A 20265-nucleotide genomic window follows, 5' to 3' on the forward strand; every position below is an offset into this window, starting at 1 on the left:
AGGCAGTCCCAAGTGCAGTTACTTTGTAGATAAGAAGGTCATGATTGTAATGGTGTAGCATCTGCAGAGGCGATAGAGTCAAAAGTTGTCATAATTCCACTACACACCAAATATTGCTATATTTTACTACTAAACAGACAGTCACCAGTGCATTTATCATGCAGGCAACAGGGTTATTATTTGAATGGTGCAGCAGGTGCAGTCGCACGTGCCCCAAAAGTTATCAGTACTCCTCTAAGCACCTAATATTGCTACAATTCACAACTGAACAGCCTGTCAGAAGTGCAGTTATCTAGCAAGCGCTAGGGTCATGATTTCAATAGTGCAGCAGGTGTAGTGGTACCAGGACCAAAAGCTCCAGGCATCCCACTACATACTTATTATTGCTATATTTTACAGCTAATCAGTCAGTAATGAGTGCAGTTATCTTTCAGGCACTAGGGTCAAGATTTGAATGGTGCAGCAGGTGCAGTGGCACCGTGCCAACAAGTTGTTAGCTCTCCTCTAAGTGCCTAATATTGCTATATTTTACTACTAACCTGGCAGTCACATTTGCACTTACCTGGCAGTGGAAAGGGGCTTGATCTACATGGTGCAGTAGGTGTAGTGGGACGGGGTCCAAAAGTTGTAGGGACCCCACTAAACCCAGATTATTCCTAAATGTTACTACTGAACAAGACTGTCACAAGTGCATTTATCTAGCAGGCATTAGAGTCATGATTTGAATGGTGCAGCAGGTGCGGTAGCACCAGGACCAAAAGCATTAGGCACCCCACTAAACACCTAATATTGCTATATTTTACTACTGAACGGACAGTCAAAAGTGCAGTTACCTTGCAGACAACAGGGTCAGGATTTGAATGGTGCAGCAGGTGCAGTGGCACTGGGCCACAAATTTGTCATGACCTCCTCGAAACACCTAATATTGCTATATTTTACTACTATGCAGGCAGACCCAATTGCAGTTATCTTGCAGTTAAAAGGGGCTTGATTTGAATGGTGCAGCAGGTGCAGGGGCACCGGGGCCAAAAGGTCTAGGGACCCCTATAAACGCAGAATATTGCTAAACTTTACTACTAAACATGCATTTACAAGTGCAGTTATCTAGCAGGCACTAGGGCCATGATTTCAATGGTGCTGTGGCATTGGGCCCAAAAGTTGTCAGAGCTCTTTTAAACACCAAATAGTGCTATATTTTACAACTAAACAGGCAGTCACAAATGCAGTTATCTTGTAGGCACTAGGGACATGATTTGAATGGTGCAACAGGTGCCGCGGCACCAACCCAGAATTTGTCAGAACTCCTCTAAAATGTAATATTGCTATTACATCAATTAATCCATTATTTCCCTCTTTCATTTCATTTTTCGAAATTTTGCTACTACTTAACCGCACTATACAACTAGTAACTGCACAATATATTACTCTGTACATAAACAAGCCATAACACGTTAACAGACTCTCTGCAACCTATATTGTACAACTACTAAGCAAGCTACAACTTACAACAAAAAACAGCTTATTATTAATCACATAAGCGAAACCGTATGCATTTACCAATGCTTGTTTAACACCCTGCCCTCTATGTATATTCAGGCAGCTTTCCGATCACCTGTGCTTACCTTCACATATTAAAACTGGTCATTTTAAGATATCCTCAGTAAGGACGACAAGTAAGCCCCATGTGGAGACATCTGAGTGCTTCATAAATGAATTAGTCAAATGCCAGTGCACTGGCAAAACATCATCCCTCGTGAATAACAGTCACATTCATCCAGTGACTTCTTATGAATAGCGCTTACAAGAACCTTTTTTTAGTGTGCTTTACACATGACACGTGTCAATGGGTCTTGCTGAGTCCCTTTGTGTGTTAGCTGACTGAAATACCCACATAATGTACAGTTGGGAGAACATTAACTTATATATAAAAACATGACTCTAATTTTCTTAGTACCTTCTAGCTATGAACTCACTAGTCGTCTATTATTAAAAAATGAAATCACTACTCAGCAGTAATAATTTATTACAGTTGAGTTGTGCTGTGACAAGACCTATTGTTGGAGACACGAGAGTGTGAAAGGAAGGTCACTTAGGAGAATTGCAAATGCTTTTGAGACAATGAAATGGGTTGCTAGTTTTTCACATCTTCTTAACTATCTTTACCTGAAATGCTGCAGTATTCAGCCTTTAATGACATATTTTTATCAGCATTTTTTTAATTGAATAGAAGGAATGGGGAGATGATGTATTCTGACGGCTAGACTGCTTCCTTTGGTGCTGGGAACCAAGGTTCGAGCCTCGGAGTCCTGTCCACATCCTGTGATTCTGGGCAAATCACTGTCGGCCACATGCATCAAAGTCCGTTTTTGCGATTCCTTTTTTGCAATTTTTAGGGAATCGCAAATAAAGAATCGCAAAACGGGATGCATGATTGAAATAGCATAAAATTAGCGATTCGGTAAAAATCGCAATTTTTACCGAATCGCTAATATTATGCGAATTCCAATTTGCGATTTCGCAATTCCCATTGATTCCTATGGGCCAAAAGGCCCATAGGAATCAATGGGAATTGCGAATTCGCAAATTGGAATTCGCAAAATGTTAATGCATTCCATGGGTGCAGGGGGGGGGGGTCCAAAGGACCCCCCCCCCCTGCACCCCTGAAATTTATTTTAAAGTGGATGTTTCCCATACACATGTCCTAAGGACATGTGTATCTGTAACATGACAGTGTTTAAATTGCTAATTGTATCATTTTAAATCTTTTTCGCAAATTACCACGAGGTTCACCTTCGTGGTAATTTGCCCCCCCCTAATTGCGAATTCGCAATTTTAAAAACAATCATGCATTGCTTTTAAGGAATCGCAAATTTGCGATTCCTTAGAAGCAATCACATTTTTGGAAATCGCTAAAAATAGCGATTTTTCCAAAAATGCTTGATGCATACTAAAAAGATATTTAGGAATCGCAAACGGCCGATTTTACCGAATCGCACCGTTTGCGATTCCTAAATACCTTGATGCATGTGGCCGAGTATCTCTCCGTACCTACCAAAAAATAAAAAATAAATGAATGTGTCCTTGTGTACCGTAACCGGTGCTCATGTAAAGCACTCCACTACTTTCAGGTCGAGTTTGCACTATATAAATCTGAAAAAAAAATAGAAGAATTCTATCTACCACTCAATCTGTACCGCAGCCACTTCTGAAAGTGACATACTGTAATATCTGGGTTATTATGTATTACATGCTTTCCACTCCTCCACCTGTAGAACTCTCTTGTGTTGATGTCACTTAGAATGTTGGTGTATGAAGCAGACAGTTGGAGAAGGGCTGAGCGCCTTGCTGGCTGCTCCTGGTGGGGTTAATTACTTCTGTACTTCTAAGCTGTAACCAACTCGAATAAATCTTCATGAAATATCACAATCAGCGTGAACCTGGTTACTACACATACTAATCTATGTAAAGATTGTTTTCGCAACAAATGTCAAACTACACAGTGGCATGTTTATTTTCACAGAGCAGATACTATGTTTATTCTACATATCTGCAACACTAATAACTTTCTTAATAAAGAACAAGAGGTCAAGGATGTAAAATGAAACTGTGGGAGGAGTGATTGTGTCAGTGTATTACAAATAACATAACACGACTTGCCATATGTTAGGAGGACTTTGTAAGTCGCTTCAGTATTCTGTGACCTCATACATAACTTGCCTTTCAGCCACATTGCACTGTGAGGTTACCAATCTCCTCATTGGCCCCCAATGTCTTTGAAATGTACAGAAGAAATACTTTATATGATATATAGTCTCACTGAGAGAAAAATAACTTGCACGTGTGTTTCTTCTGTGTTGAATTTTATCATGTATGGATTGCCTTCTTATTTATTGCAGCAGGATATCCATTTTCGCCTGGAATTCCATCTCAGTTTGTAGCTGCAAGACCGGCGCTTATTCAGGGATACTCCACCCCATCATTTCCTGTAAGCGCGCCAACAGACATCACCACACAAGCTCATCATCATGGAAGCCAAGCTGCCGCAGCTTGGGCAATGCAGCCTTCCATGCAGCGCAACTCCCCAGCATCTTCGCCCAGCAGTAGCCACTCAGAGACGTCAAGCAACCTTCCGCCCACCCATAATTCAGGTCAGTGGTGCAAGGGTTAACAAAGAGCATGCACAATATTTAGTGGCACCAATATTAAAACAAGCTTGCTAGTAGAAAACATTCATCTCATTGTTTTTTTTAAATATCATAACATAGAACCACAGGTATTAATGCTAGTGTGAAATTTCCCATATTCATTGGAATTAGCAATTCGGCCAGGAACTCAGAGTGAGTATTGGTCAAGCAATATACTGTATTAAACACAGAGACAATGCTTTGCTATGTAGAAGACTGTGTGAATAACAGCCGTATTTCTTGCTCCATTCTAACATCTGAGAGAATTGGGCAGAAATGCAAAATTTCCCAATCAGACAGACTCTAGCAGTACCAGTTTCAATAACACTTTGAAAAATATTAATACATAATGCAGATGTCATGACAGCAATGTACTGGCATGGTAAGACAACATTACAAATGATGTCAGACATAAGAAAAAATTTGAAGCAGAGGAATCAATCCCACAAAGTTAGTCAATTCAAGTGGTGAACTGGAAGATTTAATGAAATCTATCCATTGGCTTACCTCCATAAGGACATAATGATATTAGGGACCCATGGAAAAGTTGCAGCACATCTCTTTTGAAGATAAGTATGTGTCAACTGCACAACAAAAAAGACTCATTAATAAAGCACTCTGAGAGAAAGGCAAATATTTCAAGTCACCATGCACGGAATGAATTACTTGGTGGGCAGTCACGTAACCTCAAGGTTTACCAGAAGCGCCAAAGTTCTGTTTCAGAAGAGTATGGAGTCAAACCTACAAAGAGGAACTCAGGACACCCAAGACTTAAAGGCAAGTTTAGAATGATAAAAACTATATTTATTAGGACGCCAATTATTTTCTAGAAAGAGGAGGGGGGGGGGACAAATCTCAAGGAAGTATTAGTATTGAGGTGGCAAGTAAAAGCTTGTATAACCTTTAAACAGCTCAGTGAGTGATACAAGTGAGGAAACAAAAGATGCACACGTCTTTTAGATTGCTACCCTACATAGAGCTCATTCAGCAAGAGCAGATAGGTACTTATTAGTTGCTCAAATCTGGGTGGTGGCGATCACTGTCTCCAACCACCCATGTTTAAAATAGAGTTTCAACCCTGTTTTAAACATGGGTGGTTGGATGCAATGCTCTCTAATATTCAGATGTTAGCAACAACTAAGCAATGGAGTTCATGTGGTCAAAGTAATGATTTGCTTTTCACTTACAAAATAAGGATCTGAGGAATTTTCAATTTTCAAATATAATTTAGGACTATGGAAAGTCTCCAGGATGGGTGGACTGAGAAAATAACTGTTCCACTGAGACTGTCTTAAGAGGTGGCATTGCAAATATGGTGAACACCCACAAAGTCACGACTTTGTAGGAACTAAGGTATAAGTAGTAATGCCTTTCCTCACACCCATTTTAATTCTAAACATACACTTACTTCTACTAGCGATGCTTGGGAAAGCTACCAAATACCTCAATTTTTAGGAGATATAAGGAAAGGGATCTCTTCACATGGAAAATATTTTCCATGTGAGGAAGGAAAAAATGGAAAGGTTGGCATTTACATATTTATCGTAACTATGCAGCGGCGGATAGCCTCTCTGACCCTCATTACAAGTCGTCCGTTAAACGGAGCTGCTTTTTTCCCACCCTGTTTTACCAATGCCAGGGATATTGATACTCTGGGGGTGGAGCAAAGTCGTCATAGTGTAGGTTGGACCTTGTGGGTCCACTAAGAAATAAGGGTTTACAGGTGGACACCAGTAATTCCGGTGCTGATTTCCCGAGTAGGTCTTTAATTTGACTTTGTCTTTTGACTGGAGTTTTTGACTGCTTTCAGGAGCGGAAAACTTCAGGTGAATGTAAAATACAGTTTATTCTGATGGGCCCGATAACTGCTGTTACAGGTCTCAGCGGAATTAAGGGACCTTTTGTAATTAGGGGGACTGGGACCTCCAGGGGATCCACAAAGGACACAGTTTTGCCCACAGTACACTTTGTGGGTTTGTTAATCCCAAAAATTTAAAAACACTACTCAGACCAAAACTGTATGCTTATGCTTCCATAGGAATCCACATATTTTGTCAATCTGCCTCCTAGTATGTTGAGTTATATCAGTGTCATGTGTATATCTGGTAAGTATATTGTTTGACTAATGATACTTGGAATCTGCTAGCATTAAAACATTTTGGAGGTTCAAGGAATCAAAAAAGGTGTACATTTCAATGAACAGCAAACATGTTTTGAATACGTTTTGATATCAAAATGCATTAGTTTGTATTTATCTTTCCTGTGTGCGACCATCAGCCTGGTCAAGCAGATGTTCACATCATTGAAAAGTAATTAATTTACTTCAAATTCTGCTGCTTTATTGTAGTCAAAATCACGGCCCCATTGCCATCAACTGACGGGCACATGAAGCAGAAGTTATCCAGACAGGAAGCCCAGCAAGAGGAACCACCAGCAAGCAACGGTAAGTAGAAGTCATAACTACAGAAATTCAAAATTGTATGTACATGCAGACCTTTAGCAGGAAAATTCTTTATTTAGTTCAGAATATGCCAGAGTGCAGATCCTTATTTGTTTTATTTTGCATATATCAGTTAGTTCTTGAATCCTGGAGATTTAGGTCGCCCTTAAAGAGCGCATGGGTGGAAATGGCACCTTTTTCTTTCAGTGAGGGATATGGAGACTCAGAGCCTGATCACAAACTGTATTTTGTTGTTCATTTTGGAGTATTACAAAACGTACTACAAATTGCAATTCATAAACTATGTGCAGAGTTTTCCGCCTTCTCATTAAATACACTAATGTGTGCAGAGTTCTCCGCCCCTCTGCAGACTCTTCGTACACCTAAATATACATTTTAGTATCAACTGAGAGGATAAAAGATGAAGGGTTGATGAGAGTTATATGGGAGATGTGATTCTCAAACTGAGGGCCATACAATTGAATATGAAGTGGTGAACTACCTTATTCCACTTTTATTTTAAACCACCACGTAAACAACATTATCTAAGGAGATTTCTCCATCCAAGTAAACAAATGTGTTGATTTCCTATAATAGCTCAATTAACCAAAACTGTTTATTTCAGAATATTGTTCATCGAGGGACAACATCATATTATGCAGTGCGCATGTTTTGCATAAAAAAAGAATATAAAGACATTGTGGAAACCTGAAATGTTCCAGAATTTAAACCCCGATCCACATAAAAACAATATTGCAAGATGAAAATTATTATGACAAATAAAATACAACTATAAGATGCCTAAACTCTGTAGGTGTGTGTCTTGCACATCTCAGCCTATTTAGTCGTTATAGCTTTCTATAATCCACCTCCTTTTTAGATTCATATAATGTATTCAGATGATGCCATGCCAGGGACAATCTTCTCTTAAACTAATTAGCCGTTTTATCCAATTTTGCATACTGTGACATTACTAGCAGTGGGTGGGCTATCTCCAGCATGTGGACATTTACATCCATTGTAAGGAATCCTAGTGGTATGTCAGAGGTGAAAGGCTACATATGAATGTTTATATGTGCTCTAGCTGAACATCAACAACATCCGGGACTAGCCCTGAAGATTTAATTAACAGAAGCAAACCTCAAAATAAATGTATTCAGATTTTTTTTGCAGTTTTTATATAGGGCTTCACATGAGCACCAGATTACATTACACAAGATCGGATTTTTTTTAGGCACAGGGAGATTAAGTGATCTATCTAGAATTACAGGATGTTGAGATGACATCGGGACTCAATATGTTTCCTTAGTTCCAAAGTCAGCAGCTCTGGCCGTTAGGCCAAATCTAAGGGGGTACTGAGGTTTTGTGGATTCAAAAATTCAAAAAGCAACACAGTTAAAATAATTGAAAAAGTCAAGCTCAATACATTTTCTCTAAAAGGAAATAATTATCAGTTAACTAGTTGAAACATTATGGTGGAAATTAAAGAAGGGGGCATTAAAAATAGCATTGACCGTTTTGATGAAAATTGACTGGAGTAGCTAGTAACACATACAGAAGTTGTGGGAAACAACAGCGATCGGATGAGTCACTTTTAGGGTCTTTATACTGGGACCAAGGGCAAAAATCAGAGAGACTCAGGAGGGTGTACTCTTTGGATTTCGTGACGTTGACGAAGGTACTGTTGGATATCTTCATTGAGCTCATTCTTTTGCAGTCATGATTGTCTTCAACGAGGGCTCCACTAAATCAGGTATACTATGTTGGAACTGTGGTGTAGATTTGCTTGCAAGTATGAATAGGCAGGTTAAAGTATTTTAAATGGCTAGCCACAGTCCAGCAAACTAAAATTAAGAAACTCTTGTTGGTAGCTTGTGAAAAAGCCAAGGTTTCAGCAGTTTCCGAAATTTCCAAATTGGTTTGAATTTCAAATGCAGTCGTACAAAGTTCCAGTATGTGGAAGCCACCACAGAAAAATGCTCTTCCACAAACAATTTTATGACTGAATTTGGGTACCATTAACAACTTTTAGCTAACAGATCTGAGTAGACAGTTTAGGTAATACCACTGCATTCAAGAAAATAAAGGAGAGGCTGAAGGGGCATAAACAGCTTTATGAAGCAGGCACATGTATTTGAATAGAACATGTTGCCTCATCAGTAACCCATTTCTTGGGCATTGGTAGGCAGAAACAGCATATCTGGCTTTAACTCCCAATGTGATACCGACAGCATTGTTCTGGATCAATTGCAATCTAGGTATCTGATAATCAGCGAGTTCAAAAACGATATTGACTGAAGTAGTCTAACCAAGAAGATGTAAAATCATTCAACATCTATAATGTCTGAGACAGAGTGAACAGGCAAAGAATGGCTTCAGAAAATAAAACTGAAAAAACCTACTTTTTGACACGAAGGAAATTTGATCTGAAAAAGTCGTGAAATGTCAAGTCAAATGCACAGATATCTTACACCAGGGGAGGCTTAGGAACCAAAATGTCAGGCAAGAAAGGCAAATCTCAGGAGGGTGATTGAATAGAGGGACAAAGCATTGACTGGCATATTATCAAGGGGGTTTATCTCCGCTTTTTTGGCTTTAAAAGCCAAGAAAGCGGAGATAAAATTATCTCCCTATTACCTAGCTGTCGCTAACACCAGTTAGCGACAGCTAGTAGGAGATAGCGACCATCTTGGGCCCCACTTTGCATGTCAGTGATATTTATCACTAATGACATGCATAGTGGGCGAGCCAAGATGTTAGCGACTGGAAACAGTTGCTAACATCGCTATCTCCTATTACCAACTTTTGGAGATATTCGCGCTAAGCGCGAATATCTCCAAAAGCTAACACGTGCCCTGAGCAGTTCTTAGTCATGTTATCCAATGGGAGGTGGATAACATGGCTAAGAGCATTAGCTCGCTAATGCATGAATATCGCTGACTTTACAGCGATATTCATGCATTGCGGCCGATTTTTATCGCATTTGCGATAAACCTTGGTAATACCAAGGTTTATCTGCGATAAAAATCGCCGCAGCTCAGCGATAATTTTTTCACGCTAACCAAGCAATAGCGATAATTATCGCTATTGCTTGGTAATATGCCCCTTAGTTCTTCTCCCTATTCAATTTAAGCTAATTTGCACTCTTCCAGTAACACACTTTAGGAAAGCACTCATGAAATTAAACAGCAGTATTTTGTTTATAGCCAGATATGTGGACAATAATCTGCGTGTCATCGTAGATCAGAAATACACCAAGGCCATAGATCTTAATAAGATGGGCCAATGGGGACATTTAACAGTTAAATAAACGAGATGACAAAAGAGACCCCTGAGTGACATTGCAGAAGCTCTGTCTAACGGTAGTAGTGGAAGATGAAAGCTCCAAGGGACTTGCTGGCTTGCCTCCTGTTTTCTGAAATCTCAGTGACATAAAAGACTTCCTGCAATCCTACTGGTGCTGCTGGACTCTGCGATCTGTGAGTTCTAACCTTGCATGACATGCCCCCTCCAGTCCTGGGCCTCAGAAGTGTTTTCTGCAGCTGATTTCTAAAAAAACAGACGCATTGCCATGACTGCAGGAGAGTTTCCCACACATTGCCCCTCGACGCTAAGGCTGCTTGATGATGAAGCTTTGCATTGACTTCAACGGAGCCAACAACGACGCTTGACTCTCTCTGCATAGTTCAACAACAATGCAGTAGACTCTCTATGTCAACTAAAGCTTAAAACATAGGAGTTAAGCCCACTGACAGGAACCAGGTAGGGCCTAAGATACAAAATACACAAAAAAGTACCTGGATTCCCACTTTTTGTTTTTCAGAAAACCACACTATGGAGACCATTAGGATCGCGGACGGACTTGCGTCCGTCCGCGACCCCAGAGTAGGAGGGAACCTCCGCATGGCATGCGGAGTTCCCTCCTGTGCAATTAGGATGTGACCGCCACCCTGGTGGTCACATCCTCTATTTTTAACATTGCGGCGGGGGCGGCTTCAAGCTGCACCCGCAGCAATGTTAAAAATGCACGCATTGCATTTGTATGTAGAAAGTGGCAGGCACCGCGCGGTGCCTGCCGCTTTCTGCATACAAATGCAGGGGGGTACCATAGGTACCCCCCATGTGCACCCCCCACCCCCTCTTCCCCTTGAGGGCCCGCAACGGGCCCCCGCAGTGAAGTCACACATGCTTTTCCACGGCGGAAAAGCTTCCGCGGAAAAGCATGTATCGGAGCCCATCCTAATCTGGCTGACGGTGTCTGACAGACACCGTCACCATATTAGTGCTTTTCCGCTGCGGTTGTAAGCCAGCCGCGGCGGAAAAGCTGCGGACGGAAACCAGGACCCACCAGCCATCCTAATGTGGCGGTGGGTCTTTGGTGGGTCCGCTGCGGATTTTCCGCATCCTCCGGGCCGGCGGTGGCTTCCGCCGGCCCAGAGGATGCGGAAAATCCGCAATCCTAATAAGCCCCTATATTCTTCTGGTGGTTAGGTTATTTTATCCAACCTCTTATTTTTTAAATTTTAAATATTTTCTCTGAATAGGAAGTCTCTTCTATTCTCAGAAACACATACAGTTTATACAATGAAAACACTTTAAATACACACATATAGAAATACTTTTAGACAAAATCAATTTGACCACATAAACCTCTGCCAACTAGAGAACCCATTTCTAGCAAAAAACAATAAGTATTTTTTAATTGATGGTAGCACTGAAAAGCATTTTGGTTGGCATTGTGAAAGTACACACCAGAATTCAGTGGAACCTTTGATAGCGGGAAAGAAAGTAAAGTATTTTATTTCTAATTAAAAGGTCTGCAGAATGACCAATGTTGATTTGCAGTTCTGCCTTTTCCTATATCTCTCTTGAGATTTCTTGGTCTGTCTTCCAGTATGTATTTCATGCTCCTAAAGGCACATTGATATTCATTGAACCAACCATCCTTTAGCTGAACATCCTCCACTTGTTTACAACAATTTGTTTAGCAAGGCCACCATACAGCCATTTAATAAAAAGGTCCACCCAGTCACTCTGAATAATGGGCAGCAGGATAGTAACAGTACACTCATCTCTTCACCTGTAAAATATTTAGATTTTAAGAATATATTTTAGGAGAAGTGTACTATGAAAATACAGTTTTGTTCCACATATTTCTGTGATATGTGAACCTGTCCTGAGTATTTTTCTGGAGGTTGGGGCTACATGTTTTCGGGGGGGGGGGTACATATGTCCCACCTGTTTGAAAATTCCAGTCTGTTTGAACATGCTCAGCTGCCCACACCGCAGGTTTGGCTGGTGAGTAGTGACTGGGGAGATGTTTGAGGGGGAACAGGGACATGGTAATTTTCCTTTACATACCATTGTGAATGATATGATGGGAGGAGTGGGGATGTTGCAATAGTGTTTTGCACTCATGGACTTTCAGGAAAGAACTTTGTGAAGGTTCTTTCAATACAGGACAGTTATGACAGTCATAAATTACATACTGTGGTTATCTAAAGAGTGGGCATTGCAATGCATTTTTATTAATACAGATGGTCGAATTTAGAGAACCACCATTTCTCTGGTGCTTTACTTACTGAGACACCGTGGCCATTCATGGACACAGCTCTTTTTAACTCCTGCCTCGTTGTGCAAGCTGACGTGGGCAATGTGTGTTGTACAAACTTGAAGGCAATGTGGAAATTGCATTAAACATATGCTTTACATGCTGGAATAATGTGGTATGTTTGATGGCACTTATTGGAGATACTGTGAACTCACATTGACAATATATGATTTACAAACATGGTGGTAACAATAATAATGGCATGGCAATGAAAATTTACATACCCCGACAATGTGGATTGTGGCAACCTAGGCAACTGGGAAAATGGTATGGTAATGTACGTGTTGCACACTGAGGTAAGTTTGGATAGCTATATGGCAATGTATGGCTTGCATACTTGGGAAACATTGTAGGGTCCCTATAACCTTAATGGGCTGAGCCCTGATCTGGAATCTAATCTGCAATCATAATTAACCGGTATAAGCTCTCCTACATTACACGGATACCATGAGCAAACCCATGGCATTGGGAGCAGCTTTGACCCGTTTGAACATCACTGATAAACCACCAGCATATCATGAAAGGTTTGCAGACTTAGGGCCCGATTCAGAGTTAGGTGGAGAGGGTACTCCATCACAACAGTGACAGTGTACCCTCTCCGACAAACTTTAGTTCAACCCACCTCATTTAGAGTTAGGCGGACATTTAGTATGTCGGCAATGGAAACTGCAATGTGTCTGCTGCCAACATGCACCTCCGATGGCTTGAAAGATTAACGGTTGTTGGAGGTTTTGCCATTCCATCAACTGTCCTATTTAGAACAGACAGGCAAATGGTAGTTTTTCACTATCCATCACTGCCAGGTAAAACCTGGCAACAAGGTACAGTAAAAATTGCAAAATATCCCTCATGCCATTTCAGAAAAGTCCCATGGTGAGTATGAGAAAACTATCATTACGAGTGAGTCATTGAATTTTTTATGCTCAAAAATAAAATCCCACTTTTGTATTTCGTTTTTGAAAACAACATTTTTAAAAGTTTGATGGACAGATGGCTCCGTCATGTTGACAGAGCAGTTTGTCAAACTTTCAAAGTATTTACTGAAACTGCCATGACAGTGGTTCTTGTAAATGCAAGGGATGCCCTCTGGGCCAGCAAATATCTCTAAATTTGGCAGGTAAGTACTCCCTCAGGGTGATGGATTACTTAACACTGTTACCCTGAGTAAATTCCAATCTGCCGAAGTCTAAATCAGACCCCTAGTGTTTCAGTGGAACATAGAAAGACTAAAAGAAACCCATTTAAAGCAGTGTATAACTAACTAAAAACAATGAAACCCTTATGCTTGTTTGTTCATGTGCGAAAAATCAGCGCTGCATAGCAAAGATAAAACCACAAACAAATAAATAATAGTGCAAGCTTGGTGTGGGGCTTGCACACCTCTTGTCTCTAAGTCTGGAAATGTATCTGTGTTTATATGTTAAAAAGTAGTATTTAGTGGTCTTTTCTTAAAACAACACTTATTAAAATTGGCTGCTTTATTGGGTGACACAGAATACTTTCGCTACGTCCAGGTTCACCATGCTTTAACGTCGGTCTTCCCTTTGGGTGAGGTAATTCCCGAGTCGTCCCCACTTGAGGATAGGCTGTTGGATGGCTATGTCCCAGACAGCACCATCTCCCTTGTTTACAAGAAATTAATTAACAATAGGCCTGATCTCCTTTTGCATCTCCGGGATCTGTGGACCTGTGACGGCCTGGAATTGGATGATGAGGACTGGCAATCTGCGATCTCCTCTCCCAAGGAGGTCGCGATTCCAGTTCGACTCCGACTGGTACAACTTAAGATCCTCCACAGAATTTACGTCACGGGCCCCCGTTTGGTCCAGATGGGCTTTTCTGAGGAGGGATTATGTAAGCGAGGATGTGGGCAGGTTGCTACCTTTCTTCATATTATTTGGGAATGTCGCGAGATTGCTGTTTTTGGAGTGGGGTCCATGAGGTCATGAAGGAAGTGACTGGTGTTGCTCTTCTGCTGGAGGCCAGACGTTGCTTGTTGAACGTCTGGGAACCTACTGATTATAATGTAGCTCAGACTCAGTGGGCATCCCTGGGGGCCATGATTGCCAAGCGAGATATTGCTCAGTTGTGGGGGTCCCAGAGGCCTCCTACAGTGGACTTATGGAAGGAAAACATGGACTGGTGCATGTTCAGGGAAAATACTGTGTACCCAGCCAGGGGCCGTCCCCGGAAGTGGTGCAGAGTGTGGGTACCCTGGAATAATTATCGTGGAAACATATGTATGCCGCCTGCTGTTGATAACACTGATGCTCCACCTTCCCCCTGACTCATACATTTTGACCATTCTCCTGTATTGTTATTATATCTGACCCTTGTCCCCCCCCCCCATCCCCTTTCTTTCTATTGATTGCTGTTCAAGTGTATTTTCTTCCCTTAATCGAACTGGCACTTTGTATAACATGTCTCATGCCTTGCTTGTTTGCATATTTTAATAAAAAGAAACAAAAAAGAATTGGCTGCTTGGTAAAATGCAGATGGTTTACAACTGCCCCATGCTACCCACCAAAAAGTACATAGGATTTCCAGACTTTGGAAAATGGTATTCAGTAAAAAGTTATACTCCTTAAAGCACAGGAAGCTCATCAAAAATGCCAAGGCTGAATGTTTTTAGTCACGATAACTTCAAAGAATGGAAAGCAAAAGTATGCTCCTTAAACAATGTTGGGCCTATGTACAAAAAATATATTTTGCAATTCCTAAATAATGAGAACTACTGAACTGCAAATTAGGAATCACAAAATATGATTTACCTATTTTCGCTTTTGACAAATAGCTATGTGTATGCATTGACAATTTTTTCATTCTAAATTGCAAGTTGCAAATCGATATGAGTCACAAATAATAACTGTTGCATCAGTAGAGAATGATGACCTTAGGAAGTACCTTTACATTAAGCTGCACACCAGAAAGAAAACTTTTCCTTTATCACAAGAGGAATTGAAATGATTCTGACCAACCAGGCGCCACATGAGCGGGTTGGCAGGAAGAAGAAGCACAAATTTAGTAACGAGGAGCTGAAAATGTTTGTGAGAATTCAAAGCAGAATAACCAGTAAAGAGAAGTTCTAGAACTCAGCAGAGTATCAAAGCAGCGTTGGTGTTGGACAGAGTAATGGAATGAATAAAATGATCTGGAAGTGGTGGGGAAAGTGGTAAAAGGCTTCCTGGTCTGCTCTAGGAACACACATTATTTTAGACTACACATTTCATGAAGCTTTGCAACATGTTACTTCTTTCGTCTCCCATCACCCAATCAGCATTCAATGTTCTCTTTGGAATAGGATCACTCCCATGTTCACACTGAAATACAATAGTTCACAGACGACAATGTTATTTTGCAACTACATTGTAGCGGTTATGAGTTAATGTGGGTCAATTTCTCATTCAGGTTTACTTTCCCATGTATTAAACTACACTTCTAACCTTCTAAAATATTAGGTTTCTGAACAATGATCTATGTAGAAACTGAAAGATCAATATAACGAAAAAGGAAACATTTCAGTATATCCACCATTTATTGGGAAACAAATGAGTAAATTAATGGGTCAAATTCACCTTTCAAATGCTGCATCTCTTATGTATGAACTCTTCTTTACCCCATTAATTGACAACAAAATAATAATTTGTTAACATTGATCTTTGTGTAGGTAGAAACATTCTGCAGAAATTTGTTTTGTTACAAAAAAGCATGGTCATGGAAAGGTCCAGAAAACATTTTATGCATGTTAAGGCCAGAGTCAAAATAATCTTTATTTGGCTATATATAATCAATAAAAGAGATAAAATATTACATTCAGCACAAAGAAACGTAATAAAATAAAAACAACATTTACAAACCAATTATCAGTACAAGGTAAATAGGTTTTGCGCAAAGTCTTATTCAGCTCCGTTCTTCAACAGAGAACCATTTTTAACTCATATGACTTTGATTATTAGAGGTGCAAATAGTACTTGTGCAAAAAATGCATAGTGCAAAACGGGAGCTAATAAATGGTAACATTAATAGATAAAACGATGCTTTGATTATATATAAAACAAATTGAAAAATAGAAAGAGTGTTTCTAGTTATTGTAGTTCATATCTAGCTTACAGTTCATGTCAAAGTGTTTGATTACGCATGTTCATATCTCATATTGCCGAGGCGGATCAAATAATTTCTTCTCTTGACTAAAATCATAATAAAGATAAAAACAATATAGCAAATCTCTTAATTCTCTAGATTACATAAAAAAATTAAACATATCCTGGTAAAACATAAATCTCTCTGGTAAAAATAGGGGATGCACAGACTTTTTCTAATGTCTCTGTACAAGCCACCAAACAGCAAAGATGAATAGTTGACTGGGTGGCGATCTCATCATAGGGGCATTTAGGTAATTTCTTTTGACCAAGCATCCCCCTTTGGGAATGCAACTAGATGATGGATGATGCCCTGCCGTAATCTTGTTAAATAAAATCTCTGTTGGGGATTGGAACCATTATCAAGTACCCCTGCACTTCCTGGGCAACCAGCCCTTGCATATATATGGCCACAGAGTGCTTTTGGGACTCTCGCAATTCTCTATCTGCCATATTATTTTTGATAAACACACATTACATTTCATTTTTCCAGTAACTTAGAATTTTGGCAGGATTAGTTACAGATACTTCATCATGCAGCTTTTTTAATAGACCGTCTAAATTTGCTTGCTAGCCACAAGATCTTCTTATGATATTCAAGCATGAGGCATTCATGTATACCATTCCGAGTAAATGTAGTCCTTGGCTTACTCCAGATATTATGCCAACATGTAAGAGCATGTTCAAGCAGATGGTATCTTCAAGGTAAGGCATATCTTGCTCTCTATGGGTAACAAAAGACGCTAAAGAGTGGGGCTCGGCCAAGAGCCTACATAAAAATAGATTTTCCTGGGTTTGTGAAAATACCGGTCTTAGTTCAACCTCACACTGCAGCTTCATATGTAGCAGAGGAAACACAATTACTCCTATAGAGGTGAATCAATTCCCCTATTGGTTCGTCACCAATCTTGCTGGAACAGGGCCTTGATTGATCTGGTAATTTTTAGTTTTGCAGTACTTGAATGTGGGCGCCATGTACCAAGGTGAGAAAATAGCACCCTTTGCTAAGAGACGTTTTTCACATCCTCCAATATATGGCTCATCAGGCAGTGAACTTTCTTCCTTGGTTTTTCATTCCCACAAACCATAATAAAGGTTTTTGTTAGATTAAGTTTCAAGTCCTTTTCCTCCATATATGCTGCAAACTTTTCAATCAATGATTGCAACCCATTTGTGGCTCTGGAGATCAAAACTGAATTTAGAGGGGCATGTTTAAGGATTCTAAGCAAATACGCTCTTTCAATCAGTGTTACTTTAGCCATTTGAGGCCATGTATGTGTATAAGTGATGTCTTAGTACAAACGTTTGCATTTTAAACCTATTTTATTGTCACTAAATCGTCCACTTTAATACTGCACATTCATTATAAACTATATTATTTTGCATTTTATTAAAAACTCTCCCTCAGTTGCAATGTACTTAGATCAATGTACAAGATAAGTGTAGTACATTTTTTTTAAATTAAATCAACTTATAGATGTGGTAATAATATGTTTATGTAGGAAGTAGTATCAATTAGTGTTAAATAAAAGTCATCATTCATAGTTGTTAATTAATCCACTTCAGATTTCATTGTGATCAATTCATGCATTGTGAGTAATGTAGGATGCATGTTAAACACCAAGGGATGCAAAAAAAAAATCTTTTTGCGTTAGGAGCTTGATGGCTTATCTAAAATATATTGTACGTTCTCCTTATATTTCTGACATGTATTCTGAAATGTAGCTTTTACTTTATCTATAATTAAAAAAATAATTTGACATACAGTAAAAAAAAAAACTATTAGAACAATAATTTCACTATTTCTTTAACGACAACGGCTAAAAATATCCCACCACAAACAGATGACGTTGGTCAATCAATCAGGCAATCAATCTGAATTTGTATAGCACGGCTAATCACCCGTGAGGGTATCCAGGTGTTGGAGATTACTCCTGTGAAACAAAAGCAGAAACTGATGATTCAGCAAATTGTGAAAGAGGCACATAATGGACGCAACAATGAAAATACCAACCCTGCATTAAGAGACCCCCTAGTACTTAGAAAGAGAAAGAAGGGCTTTAAAGCCTACTGTCAAGTCCATATTTAGAGAATTTTGGAAAACCTCCCCCACTCCTGTACAGTTCCATGCATTGAAAAAAATCTGTGTTGAAAGGGCTACCTTCGAATTTAGTAGATGGGTAGCACAATTAGATAAAAACAATTTGGGAAGGTAAGGAAGCCATTATATCTGGTTTTGAAGAATTGACAAGGGCTATAAAGAATGTATTTACACTAATGGCTCAAGACTCTGCAACACACAGGCGTCAGTAGAGACACATGAACAATCGCCTTAAAATGTTTGGACGTTCTGTTGAAAGGTCGGCTACAGTCACTTCAGCTGTGTATTGGAGAACTGCTATCGTGCTAGTCTACCACAGCGGTGATGTGGTAAGAGCTGAGCCCAAATAACAAACACTTTAGAGGAAACACAAACTGCTAATGCCGGAATTAGGGCAGAAGAGAAGTTCAATAGGAGAAACCGAGGAGGGTTCAAGTGTGTGCAATTATCCTCTTGGTGAACCTGCAAAATGTGGAGGAGGACAAGGAAGGGCCACACAGCATTCCACCGAAAGGCCAACTACTAGATGAAAATGGCGCAAATAGAGATACACATTATTTGCCTTATTTCTTGACTTTAAAATAAAACGGTTTATTTTTTAAACATCTAAGTTTTTTTCCAAATCCAGAATAATATGTTGACAGTCACACTGTTCTTCATCTTCACCTGAATCTGTGAATAAACAGAAACACAAATACTATTATATACTCTTTGGTTGCTATTCCTGTGCGATTTTATATGTGATGAGTACCTTAAAAGTAGTTGTTAGCCACATCATCCCTGCACGCACCTCCTTCTTCATCTCTAGCAAGTTCATATCTTGTGGTAGATATTCATCTATTTGACTATGTGCAGGGATCCATTATAAGTCTATTTTGAATGGCTGAATTAAGCAACATTGCACAGGTGGCTATGATTTTACAGCACATTGCTTGTTCATATTCTAGGGCACTTCCACTTTTGTGCAGACATCTGCCTTTCAGTCAGGCAAATGTCCACTCTACAACGCTCCTTTTTAGGTCTCGCACTGCGAACCGGATCGCGAAAGCGATCCGTCGCTGCGAGACTTATTGTGATCATTTCATCTTTCAAGGGCTCAAGGGGAACAGACAGCGGACAAGCAATGTGAACGCGCAGCTCCTTGACTGGGATTAGGTCGCGCGCGTCAACTGAACAGCATGTCAGTTTCAGTTTTACACGCGACCCTCTACAGTTTGTGCCTCATGCACTTCTCGCATACACACACACACAGCCACAGCTTTTCGCACAAGCACGCACACACACACACGAGCACACACACAGAGAGAGACACGAGCGCACATGCACGCAGACACACACACACATGCGCACACATACCGCCCGCCTGCCGCCGCCCCCACCCGCCCAGGGGTGAGATGTCCCCCCCCTCTTTCCTCACACTCACCGGAAAGGTCGGCGCGGGCCCCGCCGAGCAGCAGGAGGCAGGCGGTGAGCAGCAGCGGCGGCTCCATGGCGCTCGGTCCGTCCGTCTTTCTGGCTGACTGCTTCTAATTCAACGTTTATTTTCCCCCTCTAATGTCCGTCCTTATTCTAGGCCTCCGAGGCGTCGTAAAGGCCGGAGCGGGAGCACGCGCTCGCAGCCCCGGAGTGCGGAGTTTGGTTAATGGAACAGACGTCGCCGTCGGCAGCGGGTGACCTTTGAACCCCCCCCCCTCCCGGAGCCTGGCAGACGCCGCCGTCCTTGCGCTAACTAAAATGGAGGAAATGAGGCCTGTGTGCTGCGGGTCTCGGGAGCTGGCCTGACATCTATC

The 20265-nt window shown here is 40.6% G+C and overlaps 1 protein-coding gene across 3 annotated transcripts in view; it reads left to right on the top strand.

Moving 5' to 3' along the window:
- The window catches only part of LOC147708002 (uncharacterized), a 507148-nt gene that overhangs the window by 235423 nt on the left and 251460 nt on the right, over positions 1-20265 (top strand). For all 3 annotated transcript variants that reach the window (XM_086926813.1, XM_086926814.1, XM_086926815.1), the window contains exons 4-5: positions 3897-4148; positions 6532-6627. In XM_086926813.1, the coding sequence (XP_086782939.1) occupies positions 3897-4148; positions 6532-6627 (348 nt within the window). The remainder of the gene's footprint in view (positions 1-3896; positions 4149-6531; positions 6628-20265) is intronic.

This window comes from Lissotriton vulgaris, chromosome 6 (genome assembly GCF_964263255.1).
Source record: "Lissotriton vulgaris chromosome 6, aLisVul1.2, whole genome shotgun sequence".
Classification (NCBI taxonomy): domain Eukaryota; kingdom Metazoa; phylum Chordata; class Amphibia; order Caudata; family Salamandridae; genus Lissotriton; species Lissotriton vulgaris.